General features: G+C 36.6%; 1 protein-coding gene across 3 annotated transcripts in view; it reads right to left on the bottom strand.

Annotated features, from left to right (window-relative positions):
* rapgef1b (Rap guanine nucleotide exchange factor (GEF) 1b) overlaps nt 1-16,813 on the bottom strand; it is a 39,162-nt gene extending 22,349 nt beyond the window's left edge. For 2 of the 3 annotated variants that reach the window (XM_079395067.1, XM_079395065.1), the window contains exons 1-6: nt 16,558-16,798; nt 2,386-2,528; nt 1,587-1,765; nt 1,303-1,459; nt 1,132-1,220; nt 903-1,055 (exon numbers count right to left, since the gene is read on the bottom strand). In XM_079395067.1, the coding sequence (XP_079251193.1) occupies nt 903-1,055; nt 1,132-1,220; nt 1,303-1,459; nt 1,587-1,765; nt 2,386-2,528; nt 16,558-16,585 (749 nt within the window). In that variant the 5' untranslated portion in view covers nt 16,586-16,798. Of the gene's footprint in view, nt 1-902; nt 1,056-1,131; nt 1,221-1,302; nt 1,460-1,586; nt 1,766-2,385; nt 2,529-16,557 lie in introns of all 3 variants that reach the window. The other variant, XM_079395066.1, reaches the window with a different exon arrangement.
* Between the last annotated feature and the right edge of the window lie 293 nt (nt 16,814-17,106).

Consider the following 17,106-nt stretch of genomic DNA (forward strand, 5'->3'; position numbering starts at 1 on the left):
ATTTAAACAAATGTCTATTGCAAAAGCACAAAAATTATGAGAATTAAATGTGACCTGCAGAAGTGTGAGATTCTGAATAAATTACAGCTCTGAACTATAGCAAGTTTTCACTGATGTCGAATTAAATATGCTATGTACTCTTACTTTCGTAAATAGCTAACATGATTTCATACACCCTCCACACACACCTCTCCTCATCAGATGGTAAAAATCAACTCACAACCATCCATATGTGACCTTTGCAGAACGTGTATGATGCAATTTTACTACTACGTGTCTCTAATCACAGACAAAAAGTAAACGGAAAAACAAACTTCTGCTTCGGAAGCCAAGTGTTATAGAGAGAGGATGCTGTTACATGAATGTGTGTGTATGTGTGTGTGTCGGATGTGTTCTCATTCATATATTTAGATACTTGCTTGTGGAGAAAAGCAGGTTTAAGAATGAACATGACTCATCTGTGGGAAATTACCATCACTAAAGATACTACATATATGCAATTGCCTAGTACATGCTAATATACTTCCTGAGTATACACTACAGCACACACTAAAGTACACTTGATGTTCACCCCATCAATGCATCCTACACACTATACAAGTTTACCTTAATCTGTCAGCTGCAAACGAAACAGTGAGGTGTTAAATGTTTGGAATGGCATACTAAACTAACATTCAATACATATCCTGGGCAACTTTCTGTATGTAAGGAATTCTTCAATGGTCTACTACATTTACTAGAAAGCAATCCCACAATGCAACAAGCTCAATCTTTTGATTTCAAGTGTGCAAAATAAACTCAAAAGTAGTATTTACTGATGTTTTGAGAAACTATCAGTGCCTTTTCGAGTTTTCTGAACACACAACAACAACTTTCATTTTTCTAAAGCCACGCCCCCTTACCTGTGCTCTGCCAGTTTAACTCCGGGTAGAGGAGGTTTGGGCGGAGCAACCTCTTCCTCTGACATGTCAGTCAAACTGTCAGTGGGCGTGACAATGGGCGTGGTCTTACTCAGGATCACCTTCTCTCGTTCAGTTAGAGGATTTTCACACACACTGAGATAGAGAGACAAACATTAATAACAGTCACTATGCAAAATAGGTAAATTCATATCGGTATTTACAACTGTACCTCTCCGTTTTGGCCACAGGAGGCGCTGGTTTGCTGGGGGACGTCGGGGACGGTTGCTCCTGTTTCTCTATAGTGAGTTTCACCAGCTCCTGTTACAAACACACACCCCTGGGTTATAAATATGCCCGTGTTGTTTTAACCTCATCACAAATGCACTTCTCATCCACTCACCTTCACACCATCCAGCACAGCTTTGATCACCGTGGTGACGGTTGCCACAGTGTCCTTGTCGTCGAGGTCGATGCCCTCCAGCATCACCTGGTCGGACCAGCGAATGAGAGTCGCCAAACTCTGATAGACGCGGTTATGACAGGAGGACACTGCCGAGCTGCGGTTAGAGAGATGGATTTTAATATAAGAAAAATGGAGTGAGGGCTGCATGCAAAGAAAACCAAGGTATTACCATCAAAATATCATGTTAATATTGTTTTGTAGTGTAATGCTGGTACAATCACCTGTGCTGTATCCGAGCCTCTACTTGCATCAGAGGCAATATGGCCTCCAATACTTTACTAGCCGAACCAGGAAGCATCTGCAAAACTTTTGTATCGACGCTCATCTTGTCCACAATTGTCTTAAAGTAACGTAGCGCACTCACCACCTCCTTCTCCTGTTCCTCCAAACGACTCACTTTCTGTTGAAAGACAGAGTGGAAAGCTGATTTTTGAGGAGATGGAGCAGCAATAGACTTCATGTAGAGTTGAAACAGAGCAGTCGTAGTGTTAATATACAGCTAAGAAGCTGTGGATTTAAATTTGACAGCAGCAACAGAGCTACTTTACAACTTAAAGTACACAATTAATGTTTGCTGATAGAGCGGCACTAGAGTTGCTGTAGAGTTAAGTGGTTATATAATTCATTTGTACTGATGCAGAGGGGCAGTAAGGTTACTGTGGAGTACGAAGGATGTAAAGTTGATGGATAGAGTGGCAACAGATTTACTGTAGAAATAAGATAGAGCAGCAGTACAGAGAAGGAGCAGAGGCAACCTTTACAGAGACAAAGCTTCAGTAGAGCTACTGTAGAATTTATAACTTTACAGACAGTTGCAAAAGGGTATAGAGTTAATGTGTACAGATGTAGCGGAGTAGCAGGGTTACTGTAGAGTTTTGAGGGTGGAAAGTTCATGTTTAATGCGATAGAGAAGCAGTAGAGTTACTATAGAGTTTGAAGTGTGGAAAATTAATATTCATTAATGTAGAGTTACAGTAGAGCAACAGTAGAACTCAAAGGGAGTGGATAGACTTGCTCTACCTTGTTGATAGGCTTCTCTGGAGTCGTCACTGTAGGCTCTGGATGGAGCTGTTTGCTTTTCTTAGATGGAGTTCGTTTAATCTTCGGGGAATGAAATTTCATCAATTTCATTGTGAAAGAGGAGAGGTGAGACTTCTGGGATTCTGGAAAACAAAAAACAAAGGATAAGTTCACATATAAATTGGAATAAAAGACATGGATGCTTTTCATCAAAAAATCTTTTGTCTGTCACAGACCAAAAAACTCTGGATAATTCAGTTCATTTATTCTGGCTTCATCTCCGACAAACTCACAGCAGTGTTTTGGTTATCAGAGAGATGACAGATACGTTTAGAAGGATGATGTGTCACTGAAAGAAAGGGGGTGGGATATTTGCAACCTGCAATCAATGTAAGATCAGAGTCATTTTATATAATCAACACAATTAATCTATACAAATAAACATACACAAACCTTGCTGGCGATAAACATCACCGAACAAACGTTCTCCCACAGGCAATTACATAAACTAGAATCCCCGTCTGTGGGGTTTTATCATAATTGGAATTTTATGGGCCATAATTATAGAGAGAGAAAGAGAGAGAGACACTGCACACATAGACACAGCTAGTGTATTTCTGAATTTATCTCCCTGCTCAAAGAAAGATCTGCTGTTAATAAAAATACTCTCACATACGAGCTCATTCAGAAATTGTTATGATTATGATATCACAGCCCACATGCCCAGATTTACGCAGTATTTAGAAACTTCAGGCCATTGCGATTAACAGCAGTGTTCATCTAATCATAATAGAGAGCAAAACCCTGTTTAAAGTGTGTAATTTCTAGCATTAACAAACAAAATAGTCAAAGAGGGTGGAATATGGTTTTTTAAAAAATCAACTGTTTTTGGTGCAAGAAACCTAGACAAACAATCAAAAAATTAAAGAAGATTGTTTTTTTTTTTTAAATGTGTTTAAGTGTGTACTTAGTACAGAGACCCTATTGTCATACAAACTTTCTCAAAACATATGCATGCACATTTGACCTCTTGACCCCTCTCGAGAAAAAAACACGACACAGCAGTGAATGTGATTCTGGAGTGCAAAAATGCTGGAAATTACATGTCATGTGTGTTTTGGTGTGTATATTAACAGCCATTGTTGAAGAAAAGGGCTCTGCCTTTCCGTTCAGAGCGTGCTCAGAACAATGCTTTCTGGGTAAAACGGAAAAGTCGTATTGTAACTAACATGGGTGGAGCCATTAGGCTCTAATTCACACACACACACACAACTCTGAATTACCCTCACACACACACATACATACACACACACACGCATGGTGGGCATATTAGGGCCTGTAGGCTGAAAGGAAAAGCAGTGGAGCGTGGGTAATGTAGTATTTTAACAGTAACCACCACTAAAATCAATACTACAGATCCATATTACACACCAGCACTCACCAGTCAATCTCTACAATACAATACTGAGCGTGTAGGTGGGTGTGTCACACAAAGTTAACATAGTTATGACTCAGACCTATTATTGTGCAATTAAAAAGATGATTTTACATGCAGTGATGATTAACAATCACTATTATTATAGTATCATTGATACACTATAAAGTTTCTTTAGTTTCCATTGTCATTTAAAATGTAAGTTTTAGTAATTTTGTTGCTTTTTTTAAAGAAATGTGTATACAATGCTTTTTGTTGTTGTTATTTTGCAGTTCAGCTAAAACTAAATAAGAAGTTTTTTGGTTTTTTTACCACAGTAAGCATTCCAAGAAACAATTGTTTTATGGTTTAATTTTCGGCAATAACCCTACAAACAACCAACAGAATCCACAGATTATCTTTCATATACTACAATACATTTACATTTTTGCATTTGGCAAACGCTTTTATCCAAAGCGATCTGCATTGCAAACAACTACTCAAACCAGTTTCTAAACTCTAAATGGTTTAGTAGAGTAAAACTACAAAAAATTAAGTGTTAAAGATCAGAAAGCACGGGATCAACAAGGCTTCATCTGCAAAACTTATTAACATGGTTAAATGCAAATTTTTTGGTTTAGTGTGTGTATATATATATATATATATATATATATATATATATATATATATATATATATATATATATATATATATATATATATATAACAAACATTCACTGATGTTCTTGAAGGAAACACGATGCATTAAGAGCCGGGGGTGAAAAACTTTTTGAATTTGAAGATCAAGGTAAATTGTACTTCATTTGTCTTCCAGGAAACATGCAAGTATCTTCTGTCGCGTCAGAAGGGCAGTACTAAATGGAAAAATATGATATTTCAACAAAATAAGAAAAATTTGGACATCTTCATCCTGTTCAAAAGTTTTCACCCCCCGGCTCTTAATGCATCGTGTTTCCTTCAGGAGCATCAGTGAATGTTTGAACCTTTTTTAATTGTTGTGTTTGAGTCCCTCAATCATCCTCAGCGTGAAAAGGTGGATCTCAAAATCATACAGTTACTGCTGGAAAGGGTTCAAATATGCAAAAGATGCTGGAAAACTGAAAATTCTGCAGGACCTGGAGGATTTTTCTGAAGAACAGTGCTCAGTTGAACTGTTCAGAACAAACAAGGGACTCATGAACAACCATCACAAAACAAAAAAACAGTCGTAGATCATCCAGGTAACCACACACAGTATTAAGAACCAAGGGTTCACAAACTTTTGAATGTGGTTATTTTAATAATTTCAGCTATTTTTTTGTCTTGTGGACTATATGTAAACATCTTTTATGGAAAATACCTTACTCAGGACAGTACTAAATAAAAAATAACATGCATTTTGTATGATCTCTCTTATTTTGGTAAAATTATCCACATTTTCACAGATTCTGAAGGGGTTCCCAAACTTGCATGCCACTGTATATATATTATTAAAAAACACAACTATTACTGTTGTAATTCGTCCATTCATTATTATAGTCAGAACTATCGCTATCTTAGTGATTAATTGTCATCTAAATAATTTAATTTCCTTTTTTGCTGATGACACTTACAGTATAAGCTTAATACACACATTCATCCTAAGAAAACATTATAATCATACATTTTATTGCATGATTCTTTAAGGCAGATATTGACAGGGATAGAATGACATGAATAATAATAAATTTACATATGTACATTTTTTTTTTTTATACATATGACAGTTCTAACAAATACCTGCGATTAGATTTGGAAAAATGCAAAAATGGTGGAAGCAAGGCCTAATTGAAATGCATTAATGGTAACCCTGATGCTGTGCTTTAAGTCTGAGTAAGAGACTGTCAATTAAACTCCGAGTATTTCAACAGACAGGCTAAAGTACTGCTCTGAAAGTTCAACTATAGCACACTTCCCTCGCTCAGTCCGCCAGAGGAAGTGTTTTCACTGGCTTTAATGGAATGCTGATGATATAGATTGACGGAAAAAACAAAGGGAGGCATCAGATATTAGCTTCGTCCTTCAAACCATGTCCATTACAGACTAATGAACACACGTGTCTAAACACACGGGCAGTCACTAGAAAAATGAATTCAGGAATAGGAAGCCACACCCAAATAGTGCATCACTTCCTGTCCAGCGACCACACAGCAGCGGACTGCATTCCCCGATCTCCGGTTCAAGGTCTGCTTCAGCATGTAAGCATGAAAGTACGCACACACACACACACACACACACACACAATTACTCCTAACTTATGTCACCTGCAGGTCACAGCCACCACTTCCTGCTTTACCCATCAACTTCCTGTCTGGCTCCAGCAAGCAGGAGCACTTACTGTACTGCGAATCCTCTTTACAACAAGGAGTGCTGAACTCTGGAACACTGAGTCATGGATAAAACACACACACACACACACACACACACACACCTCTCACATTATACATTATGAATTTGGTAAGTGCTCGTTTTTGTTTGTTAAATCCCAAACGTTAAATAAAATATTTTATCACATATTACAGTCAAAATGATTAGGTATACGCTAATATAGAACAGTGTTTCTATTTTAAATAGTGCTTTCCAAGCAAAAATGATTACTAGTTATCATATTTAAAGCACCTAATTTCAATAAAGCCCTAAATATAAGTTTTTAATATTAGTGGTAATATTTAAGTTTGTTGCCTTTGAAGCTTCACAAGCTATTCCAATTCAACATTCAATAAATACAAACATTTAATACAACTCAAAACAGACTAAATATTATTATATTTGCATGAGTCCTTAACTGTACTTGTGATAAAACAATTTCTTCATTTTCTGGGTCCACCTCACAAAAAAAAGGTCATCATCTCTTAAAGTATAATACAAATACAAAAATGCTTTGTTATTTTTGTTAATGAACAATAAAAATTCTATAAGATTTTCTCAAAAATCTTTCAAAGTCTGTCCTGAAAAAAACTATTGTTTCTTAAAGTATAATACAAGCACAATAAAATGCAAAAAATAATACTACGAAAACTAACCTATTAAAAATAAGATAACTAATAAAAATATTATTAATTTAAATGATCAATTATTCAGTAACACTTTACACCAAAGCCTAATTAGTTTTTTGTGCACTTTTTTTATTAATTTTTGTTAAAGTTTTCTGTGTCCATCTTATAAAACAAGTCCTTCAAAGTCTGTTCTAATAAAAACTGTCTCTTAAAGTATAATAAACAAACAAAATTAATACCAATACACACAATACAATAAATGTAGACACAATAACTAATAATAAAACAAACTAATATATCAATATGGTCACAAATATATTCTGAACATTGTATTTTTTAAAAATATATATTAACATTTTTATATTTTTAAAATATATACTATTCTGATTTAAAAAAGGCATGAATTCATGTCTATGACTGTGAAGCCTCTTTATTGCGAGTTTCAGAAACATAAGTAGTGGGTGTAAACCAGATAATTAGTTTAAAAGGGATAAAGATACTGAGAGGTAAGAATCAGAATCACTTGCACGAGTGTAAATTTGCAATGTGATCTTGATAACATGCTCTTGTGAGAGTGAGCGTCTCAGATGTAGACATGAATCTACCCACACAATCCGACAGGAAATGCTATCAAGCGAGTCATAAACGAGCTGCGAAGACGACAGGAGGAAGAGGAGGAGGTGAAGTGGGTTACTGGAGCAGACATGATACGCACAGACTTACTCAAGAGAAAAAACACGCATGTGCCGCCAGCTGAAGGACTGCAGACAGCATACAGAAGACTTATCTGAACACGCTTACTAACCTGGTTCAGAAGAGAGAGTGTGTGTGTGTGTGTGCGCGCGCAGGATTTAGATTCAGGAAAGACAGTTTTCACGTGACAAAGGCAAACACATTCCCACAACAGCGCTCCAAAACTAAAAATAAAAGACACCAACTTTCACCCAAATATAAAATTCTGTAATTTTCTCACCCTCATTCGTATTGGCGCATATAAAATAAAGCTGTAATATGATTCCTGAATTCATTTTTGCTAGCAAAACTAAGTGTTTTTTTTACTTTAAACATTCTAAATTAACTTGATGCGATAGTTTGGTGCAAATGAAACAAAAAAACCTGTGGAAACAGGGATACACTTTATTCAGGATTCTTTGATGAATAGAAATTTCAAAAGAACAGCAAATGTTTGAAATAGAAATGTTTTTTAAATTTAAAATACAATTTGACTGATTTCTGAAGATCATGTGACTCTGAAAACTGAAGTAATGATGCTGAAAATTCAGCGCTGCATCACAGAAATAAATTACATTTCTACATTCAAATAGAAAACATTTTAAATTGTAACAAATTCAAAAAATGTACTGTTTAGTACTGTATTTTTTAATCAAATAACTGATTTAGTGGAGATATAGTATACCCCTTATTTGATTATTATTATTGTTTTTCTTAATTATGCTCTGTATATATGTATTATTTATTTTTCATGTTATTCATGTTAACAAAAGAATCCACTGTAAATAAAAAAGACAATTCCTATGAAACAATGTGCAACGACATCAAAAAACAACTGTGACTGCTCATATTTTTTCCCATAATGCAACTACACTATTGTACCTAGTGACATTTCAATACAAATTCTGTTTGTCGTGATGTTTTGGAAATGTCAAATAAACCCCTGAACCTGACGGGAACAAAATAATGAAGGTGCTTTCACAAACTCTCAGTCTTCAGGGTTTCTGAGAGCGTTTGTGTCTTCGAGACAGTCAAAGTGTCAGGTAAAGACAGACTGTACGTCAGGACTGATGGGGTTTTAATAATTTCGGTTTAGTAAACACAGCATTACGCAGCCTGAGAGCCAATGACAGCGCAGCAATGGGAGAAATGCATGAGGATTATCATTTCCGAACGCAAAACACTCGTTATCCTTCACTCGCTATCTCTCTCTCACACACACACACACACACACACACCCTTCTCCGGAGAGCCGTATCCTGTTCCCAAACACTGTTCCGGCTCTAAACTCTCTCTGTCTGGCCTTAGATGATATCTAATAGAATTCCCGGAAGTATTTTCCCCATTCATTTTCTCCAAGAGCATTAAAAAAATCATAAAACTTCAATAAAGCATCATCAGCCTTGAACCAAAGCAACAGCACCAAGATTAATGATCATAAGAATTCAAAACAATACTGTGCAGGTCAAAGATGAGACATCCCAAAATAACAGAAGTGATTTATATGCATAAAATGCATATTAAATGCAAGTCAAGTCTACTTTGTTTCAAATAACGTTTGTGAAAATGAAATGTCAAAATATGGATTATATCATCAGATATATTTATGTAAAAATAAAACATACTTATTCTGACCTGAATTTATAAAAATATATAAATAATAAGTAACTTTTATTATATTTTAAATGATTAAAAAGGTCTTGCTGAAAAATGGGTAAAACCTATAGTGATTTAAGGAATAATGATAAAGATTTCAAATGAACACAATTGACAATTATGAATCTTTTAATGTCATCTAATGATTCTTGACAAGATTTTTACTATTATTACACATTTTTTTTTGTAAATCCTTGTAAAATGTATGATAATCATTATTTTTTCCTTAGAAAAAATCTAATTAAACAGACACATTCTAATACGAAAAAAAGAAAAGGTGTATTAGTCTAAACTTTTTATTGTTTTAATGCTTTCATCACCCATTCATTTACTTAAATATCATCATGAAATCAAAATTTAAAAAAGTCAAAAAGTTTCTTGTCTTATCGAGAACAATTAATTAAACATTATTTCAAATAAACACACTTCGCAACGTTTTATCAAAATGCTCAAACAACTTTCTTTTTCTGATGACATCAACAAGTCCACCTATTTTAAACCCCTCCCCCTCAACCACCTGACTCAATTCTGCAATGCCACTAGGGCTGCATGCAACTCATGTAAAGCCGGTTCTGTGATTAGTAGCAAATCTCCATCACGTGCTTTCAGATGGAGCGGCATTTAATACAAGCTACGCAATATCGAGTTCATAATCGAATGCGATTATGAACGCGATATTGCGTAGTTTCTCAGTGATCTACAGCTCTGTGTATTAAACGCCTCTCCATCTGGAGGCACGTGATGGAGATTTACTGCTAATCACAGAACCGGCTTTACTGAAGAGATGCACATGACAATAGCATGCGATTTATCATGCAGCCCTAAATGCCACGCCCACTTTTCATAATCCAGTCAAAGGATAACAGATTAAAAGGAATTACAGATTAATAATCTTTTACGAGGGAACGAATGAACTACTAAATGTTAAATGTAATCGAATCAAATGCAAGTGATTCTTATTTTTTCTTACACATTTAATATTTTCACTCCTGGGTGGTGATGGCGCAGTGGATAAGACACATGCCTTTGGTGTGAGAGACCCGGGTTCGAATCCACTGTGAGACACCAATGTGTCCCTGAGCAAGACACTTAACCCCTAGTTGCTCCAGAGGCGTGCGACCTCTGACATATATAGCATTTGTAAGTCGCTTTGGATAAAAGCGTCAGCTAAATGAATAAATGTAAATGTCCTAGTGGAGAGCTCCATTTCAGCATGAACTAAAAACTGGCACACTGAAACTACAGGGTAAAACGATCATTTCTATCCTCTAAATCAGACAGGATGCTTCGATAGCACAATATGAACCCAGATGTTTGGCTTGAGTTGCCGACGGTTTAATACGATCCGAGGTTCTGCCATCAGCAGTTCTCAATGCCCTATTTTGGACTTACAGGCCTTGAATAAGACGCTGGCACAGCAAAGGCCAAACATTCAAGTGCATGTTTCAATGATAAAGTAGAAAGTTAAATACAATGTTTCAGATACAGGTATCAGAACCAACATTTTTTCCTCTTTAGAGAAACTCTCCTCAATCCACTAAATGCCCTGAATCCTAAATATCCCACACGGATCACTCAAAATGACCAACTCATTCATCTCCTGCACAACCTGAAAGACTTTCTCTGCACGGCTGTTTCTGGACGCTGATCTTTGGGTTGGATCCACCCAGAGTTTGACTGGATGAAATGAGCACTTAGACAAAAGCCACACAACTGGAACGGGAATGAATGTCCTTGGAATTTCAGATCAGAAGCTTCCGTATTCCCAGAAATACTCTCTTTGTTGGAGATGAACTTGCTGGCACATTTTTTTTAAAGAGAGCGATTAATGTATTAATGTAACACTAGCAAAAATGATAACAGTACATAAATAACAATCATTCTGTGATCTGTACCACAATATATTAAAATATCATAGCGTTTTACAGTCTGATACATAAACTCCAAAACATCCAAATCCAGATTTTAATAAGAATATAAACATCCAACTTTCAAGATAAGCAAACTGACTTCCAAGAACATCCAAAACAGAGCCTGAACAATCAAAACCAACAGTAAATGGACAGAAATATGACAACATTTGTATCGTTTAAGGTCAAAATTGCATCTTCACAATGAGAGTCATTAAAACCAAAGTACACCTATAACTAGTGAAATCTCAAAAGAGCAATGTTACACTTCCATCCTGCCTTAATAATATATATTATACCTGTTACATCAGAAAACAAAGTCCAAATGCCTCCACATAAACTCTACAATGACCCTGATCAATTCAAATCTTTCCTGTATGGAATTTCAGCCCATCCGTTCTCACCTGTATCTGCTTCTCCTGTATCAAAATAGTCTGTCTCCTCTAGAAGAGGTTGGGTTCTCCGACTGCTGTTCCCCATGTAGAACCTGGACAAGTTCTGGTAATTGAACTTAAGAACTGGTTTAGACTTTCTTCAGTCGTATTCACCTCAAACAGGGATTTTTTTTAGGTGATATTGGACATTTCCTTCAAGCCCCAAGACATCAGCCTGCTGTCCATCCACATCCAGGTCACTGGTGGAAGTTAGAAATAAGCATCCAGGGTCAGAGACATCACTCAGAGTTTGTGGTTAGTCACCCTCAGTCGAATCCCACGACCCAGCCTGATTCAGACATCAAACCGAGTGGAATCTAAAAATAGACCTGCAGAGAAGTCCGTCGTCTCAGAGTTCCGTGTGTGCCGGATGATGTCGGAATGCCAAAACATCCCGATTCCAGAAGGAACTACGGAGCAATGATGGTCTAGATCCGCAGATGAACAACTACCTGACATGTGAGAAGAGATCGATAAAGCCTACGGCATGGAAAATAGCGCAAACGAAATTACACCGATCTGGAAAAAGATAATGGAAAACCGGTCAATACATTTTAAACCTCTATTACAGGAGAAAAAAGCAGCAGACATCAGATAATACAGCTCAAATCAGAGCGGAGCGCTTGAAATACTCAATCTCGCGTCTATCCGTTCAGTACTTTATTCCCACAAAGCCCTGTAAGTCCACATATACACGCTGCTTCTCTCAAACACACACACACACGGCACAAGCACCATCTAATTACAGAAGCTCAGGATAGTAAGAGCATGTTTTTCATTCTAGTAATCTACTGCACTCATTTCTCTAAAACCCCAAATTACAGTTTTGGGATGAAAAACAAGTGGCCAGAGACGACTTAAAATAATTCTACACTTATTCTGGCCAATCAAAAACCAAAACGTCTCCAACAACCAATCAGAATGTAGTACACTCAAACGAAACCAATCAGGAATTAGAAGCTACAGCCAAATAAAGCCCATCAAGTTAGCATATTCATTTAAAACCAATTCTATCTTAGATCAGCATCAGAGTGAAGTTTGCATAATCATATTGTTTTACTTTACTACAAAACCCATTAGAATGAAGACTTTGGGGAATGTGATGTCACTGGAAGTACTCTGTGTGGCTAAATGCTCTGTATGTGAAGATGCAAAAAATAATGCCCAAATGAACAACTCCATTCAAATGTGATTTAGACCAATTCTCAATTCGATTTAGACTGATTTGCAAAACCACTCAAATTGTTTCACAAGTCAGAATGACAACCACTTAAATATTCACATTAAAACTTGACAGAGCAATTTGATTGGTCGATTTACACTATTAAAAAAAAGATTTTTCAAAGTTGTAAATAAATCAAAGATTAAGAAAATAGCCTACTATTTCATTGTTTCTACTTCAAAATTTCTCAATCCAGTGTGTTACTTGCCAAATCTTTGTCATTGTTTGTGAAATTTACTAGCAATTTCTGAAAAATAAATTTTATTCTAAATACATAATATATATACTCATTTATTTGAGTACATATTTCTATACGTTTTTTACATTTATAATGCATATACACTTATTTTAGTATAGTTCTAGTATATATTCTAGTATATATTTAGGCCTATTGTGAAAAGCGCTTTGCAAATAAACGGACAATTTTATATTTCTAAATGTAGCTTTTATATTTTATATTGCCAACAAAATTATCATGGATAAATATACACACACACACACACACGCAATTTCTCATCCTGCCAAGACATGCACTAGTCTTAATCTGTCGTGTCTGAATTTCTCAGTACTATGTTATCTCTCAGTTTACTGCTAGACTGTGTTTAAGACACAAATATGTACATGTGAGCATTCACACACACACTTTGTTGTCTGGGATTTATATAGCAATGCAACTACTCATAAATAAACACACACACACCCAACCAAAGCATTACACATCCATGCACACTTATAAATAATTGTGTTGTCAGGGATTTGCATAGCAATGCAACTACTCAGAAATACATCCAAAAAACCCACCGAATACATGACACATTATTACAGTAGAGTTATTTTGAGAATGAGATATATATATATACACATACACAGGGCACGTTAAAACCACAACATGATTTCAGCAGAAAACTTATTTTAAGTATTGAATAAATTGTTTCTTGCAAAAAAGGAGAATTTATGATGTTCCGAATCCTTCAGGGAACATAAAGGGAGAAATTATGAAACAATTATTTTTTTAAACAATTTCAGTATAGAAATTTATGGGGGGGGGGGGGGGGGGGGGGGCACTGGCATCTCAGTTTAAATTCTGACTTTTTCTAAGAATTCAATTATATAAACTCATAATTGTGAGAAAAAATTCAATTGTGAGTTTGTCTTATAATTTTTTGACTTTATTTTGAGATATAAACTCACAAATCTGAGCAAAAAGTCATAATTGCAGGATATAAACTCCCAATTCTGACTTTTTTTCTCACAATTGTGAATTTGTCCTCACAATTCTGACTTTTTCTCCTCAATTGTGAGAGTTTATAGCATGCGAGGGCAAAAAGTCTGAATTGTGAGATGTAAACTTACAATTGCAAGTTATAAAGTACGCTACAAATTGTTAAAAAAAATATTTATATTTTCTTTACAAGTTTGTATCTAATAATTTGACTTTATAATATTGAGTCATTAACTCACCATTCTGAAGAAAAAAGTCAGAAATGCGAGTTTATATCTTGCAATTCTGACTTTATAACACACAACTGTCCGAACTGTGAGAAAGAAAGTCAGAACTGAGAATACAATTTGAAGTATTTATTCTGTGGTGGAAACGGGCTTCCTTTAGAAAGTTTGTATCAACATTAGGGTGAGAAAATGACAACATTTATCATTTTTACTGAACTTTTCCTTTAAAATCATCCATCCCCGAAAAACTCATGATCCCAAGATTTCTCACACGCTCATTTTCCTCCCCAAAGTTCATTTTCTCACTGTCGTATGGAAGTTGAGGGAGATCAAATCAGCTTCCTGGTTTTGTTGAGCGCCACAGAGAAAGAGAGAGGCAGACAGAGGGAGGTTAGTTCAAAGCAGGTGACCGGCTTTAAAATTTCTGCAGGAATGACAGTGCCATTATGACATCAGGTCAGCGTATCCACAGCGACAGAGAAACATGTTGATGCCGAGAATTACATCATACGATCACACAGACTCGGTCTGCACACTCTGCTCTTGTTGATTCGGGCTGGCTTTAGATTTATCCAAAACATCCATCGATTCGCCTGACCAACAGAACACACAAAAGACAAACAGGCGACCCGGTAACCAAACACACAAACCTTCAAAACAAACAAAGCGGGTGTATTCGAGTGCACACTTACCCGTCCCGTAAACTTCCTACAGGTCGCTACAAGACAGGACACAACGTGGACCTGAACAAAACATGCAAGGAATGCGGCTTCACAAAACCTCTCCGACTTGAATAAAACAGCCAAATTATGTCCGTATTTTGTTCAAATTATGGTCATTCTCAAATAAGAAGCGCCCTAACATGATGTATAAGGCTCAAACACATTCAGCCCTGCTAAAATGTGCCTTTCAGGTGTGTCAAAAAGAAATGTTCATGTGAGTAACGCCTCGGGATACGCATTCTTTCCTTTCCCACGAGGAGATCACTGCCATTTCACTAAGAAAACAGCTTGATTGCTAAGGAAATCATTTAAAATAACTGCACTGCTCAGTAAGGATATAGTAACTGATATACTGCATTGTTCAATCTTAGTAACAGTCATTAACCGAAGATGAGCTTTTTATTACAGCAATATCCACCGAGCAACAACAAAACTTCCCCTGTAGCCTCACCCTAAACCCTGACCCGATCCGGGCATCCAGGACAGCTGTTTAGGGTGAGGTGATCAGGGGGATTCAGTTTCCTTCCCACCGCCGAAAGAAACCTGTCGTTTTCCACAACCAGACAGACACATCTAGAGACAGACGACACACACACACACACACACAGAGTCTCCAGTCTGTGTTGTCATATTCCTAAACTTAACATGCAACATGACAGAAACCAACTCTGCCTAAATAAAGCCAACGAGACTGACAAATTCAACATATTTAACTCAAACCTTCAGCACAAAAAACATGACAAAGGCACCAAAAAACACATTTGCATTTGGATACATGACATCCAGTCTTGCATCTAAAACTTACTAACATTTGAATAATAAATGCTACTTTTATGAAATCATTTTACTACATAAAAACAATCAGGACTATTTAAGTGATGTGCAAATATTAAATGTTAATAAAATATTGAAAAACAGCATATCAGTTTTGTAAATTTGAACTAATACAGTAATATTCAAACTAATGTTATTTGTCAACTGCTCTTTTAAGAATATTTTCACTTATCTTAATGTAAGAATACAACAAATATAAAATGCACATATGAACCCTTTAAATAGTTTTAAAACAAACTGTGCAAATAAATCACACAGTAAACAAGACGAATGAGATGCATGAAGATTAAATAAACCTGTGCATAACACACTGCATTAAACTTATAACTTCACTTATTCCTGTCTGTGTGTAATATCATTCTGTCTGAGCATGAGATTGACAACAGCAGCAGGCTGGAGAGTCTCTAACTGCTGCTGCTGTAGTGTTTGCATGTGAGTAAGCATTGATAAATACATCTTTAATTGCACAGACAGGCGGACAGAACTGCCTCTGCTCGTTTGCATGCGTCTCTCGGTTGAAAAGCACCGGGATGATCCCGTTTAAATGTCCCGTGCGCCAGCGCGAGCTCTGGGTCCCCAGCGGGCACTAGCGCGTGCTAACAGACACTGATTTATTCCACTATTTCTGGGTGGAAATACACATTAGAGACCCGTGCATTTGGTGCATACTTAAAAAGAACATTAAATGCATTGATTAAAGAGTGAGGAGCTGTTAAAGTGCGATCTAACCGGGCCTACAGACACAACGGGCCGGTTCGCGCTTACCGTGCTTGCTTTCTATTTTCCCCGACATGATCGCTGCGCTGAACGGAGCAAATCCTCAGTTTAGACAGTCACTGGAGGACAAAATAGGGGATTTAGACCACAGTAATCCCGAGTTGTGTTCTTCAGCCACACATTTTGACGTACTGGGTCCGTGTGGCCGTAGATCCCTGGTAAAAAGGGCAAGAATCCGTTCACATGCACACGCTGGCGACAGACAGTGCACGCTACTGCTTGTGTGTGTGTCGAGTCCCGTCCTAAGGATCCATTGGGATGCGAACACAGCGCCGCTCTCTGACTGGAATCACGAGCTACAGGGATGAAAATGGGATTGTTTGTTGTCAAATCGACGGGAATAATTGAGCTAAAACACGTATTCTGTCTCATTTCCATACAGTGAAAGCGGATAGAGACTTCTCTATTAAACTCCGAAAAGGACTAATTAAAGCTAGAATAAAAACAGTCCATACGACTTCTGCTCTATACTCCAAGCGTTTTTGACATTTATTCCTTATGTGACCCTAGACCACAAAGCCAGATATAAGGGTCAAT

Source organism: Barbus barbus, assembly GCF_936440315.1.
Source record: "Barbus barbus genome assembly, chromosome: 36".
Classification (NCBI taxonomy): Eukaryota; Metazoa; Chordata; class Actinopteri; order Cypriniformes; family Cyprinidae; genus Barbus; species Barbus barbus.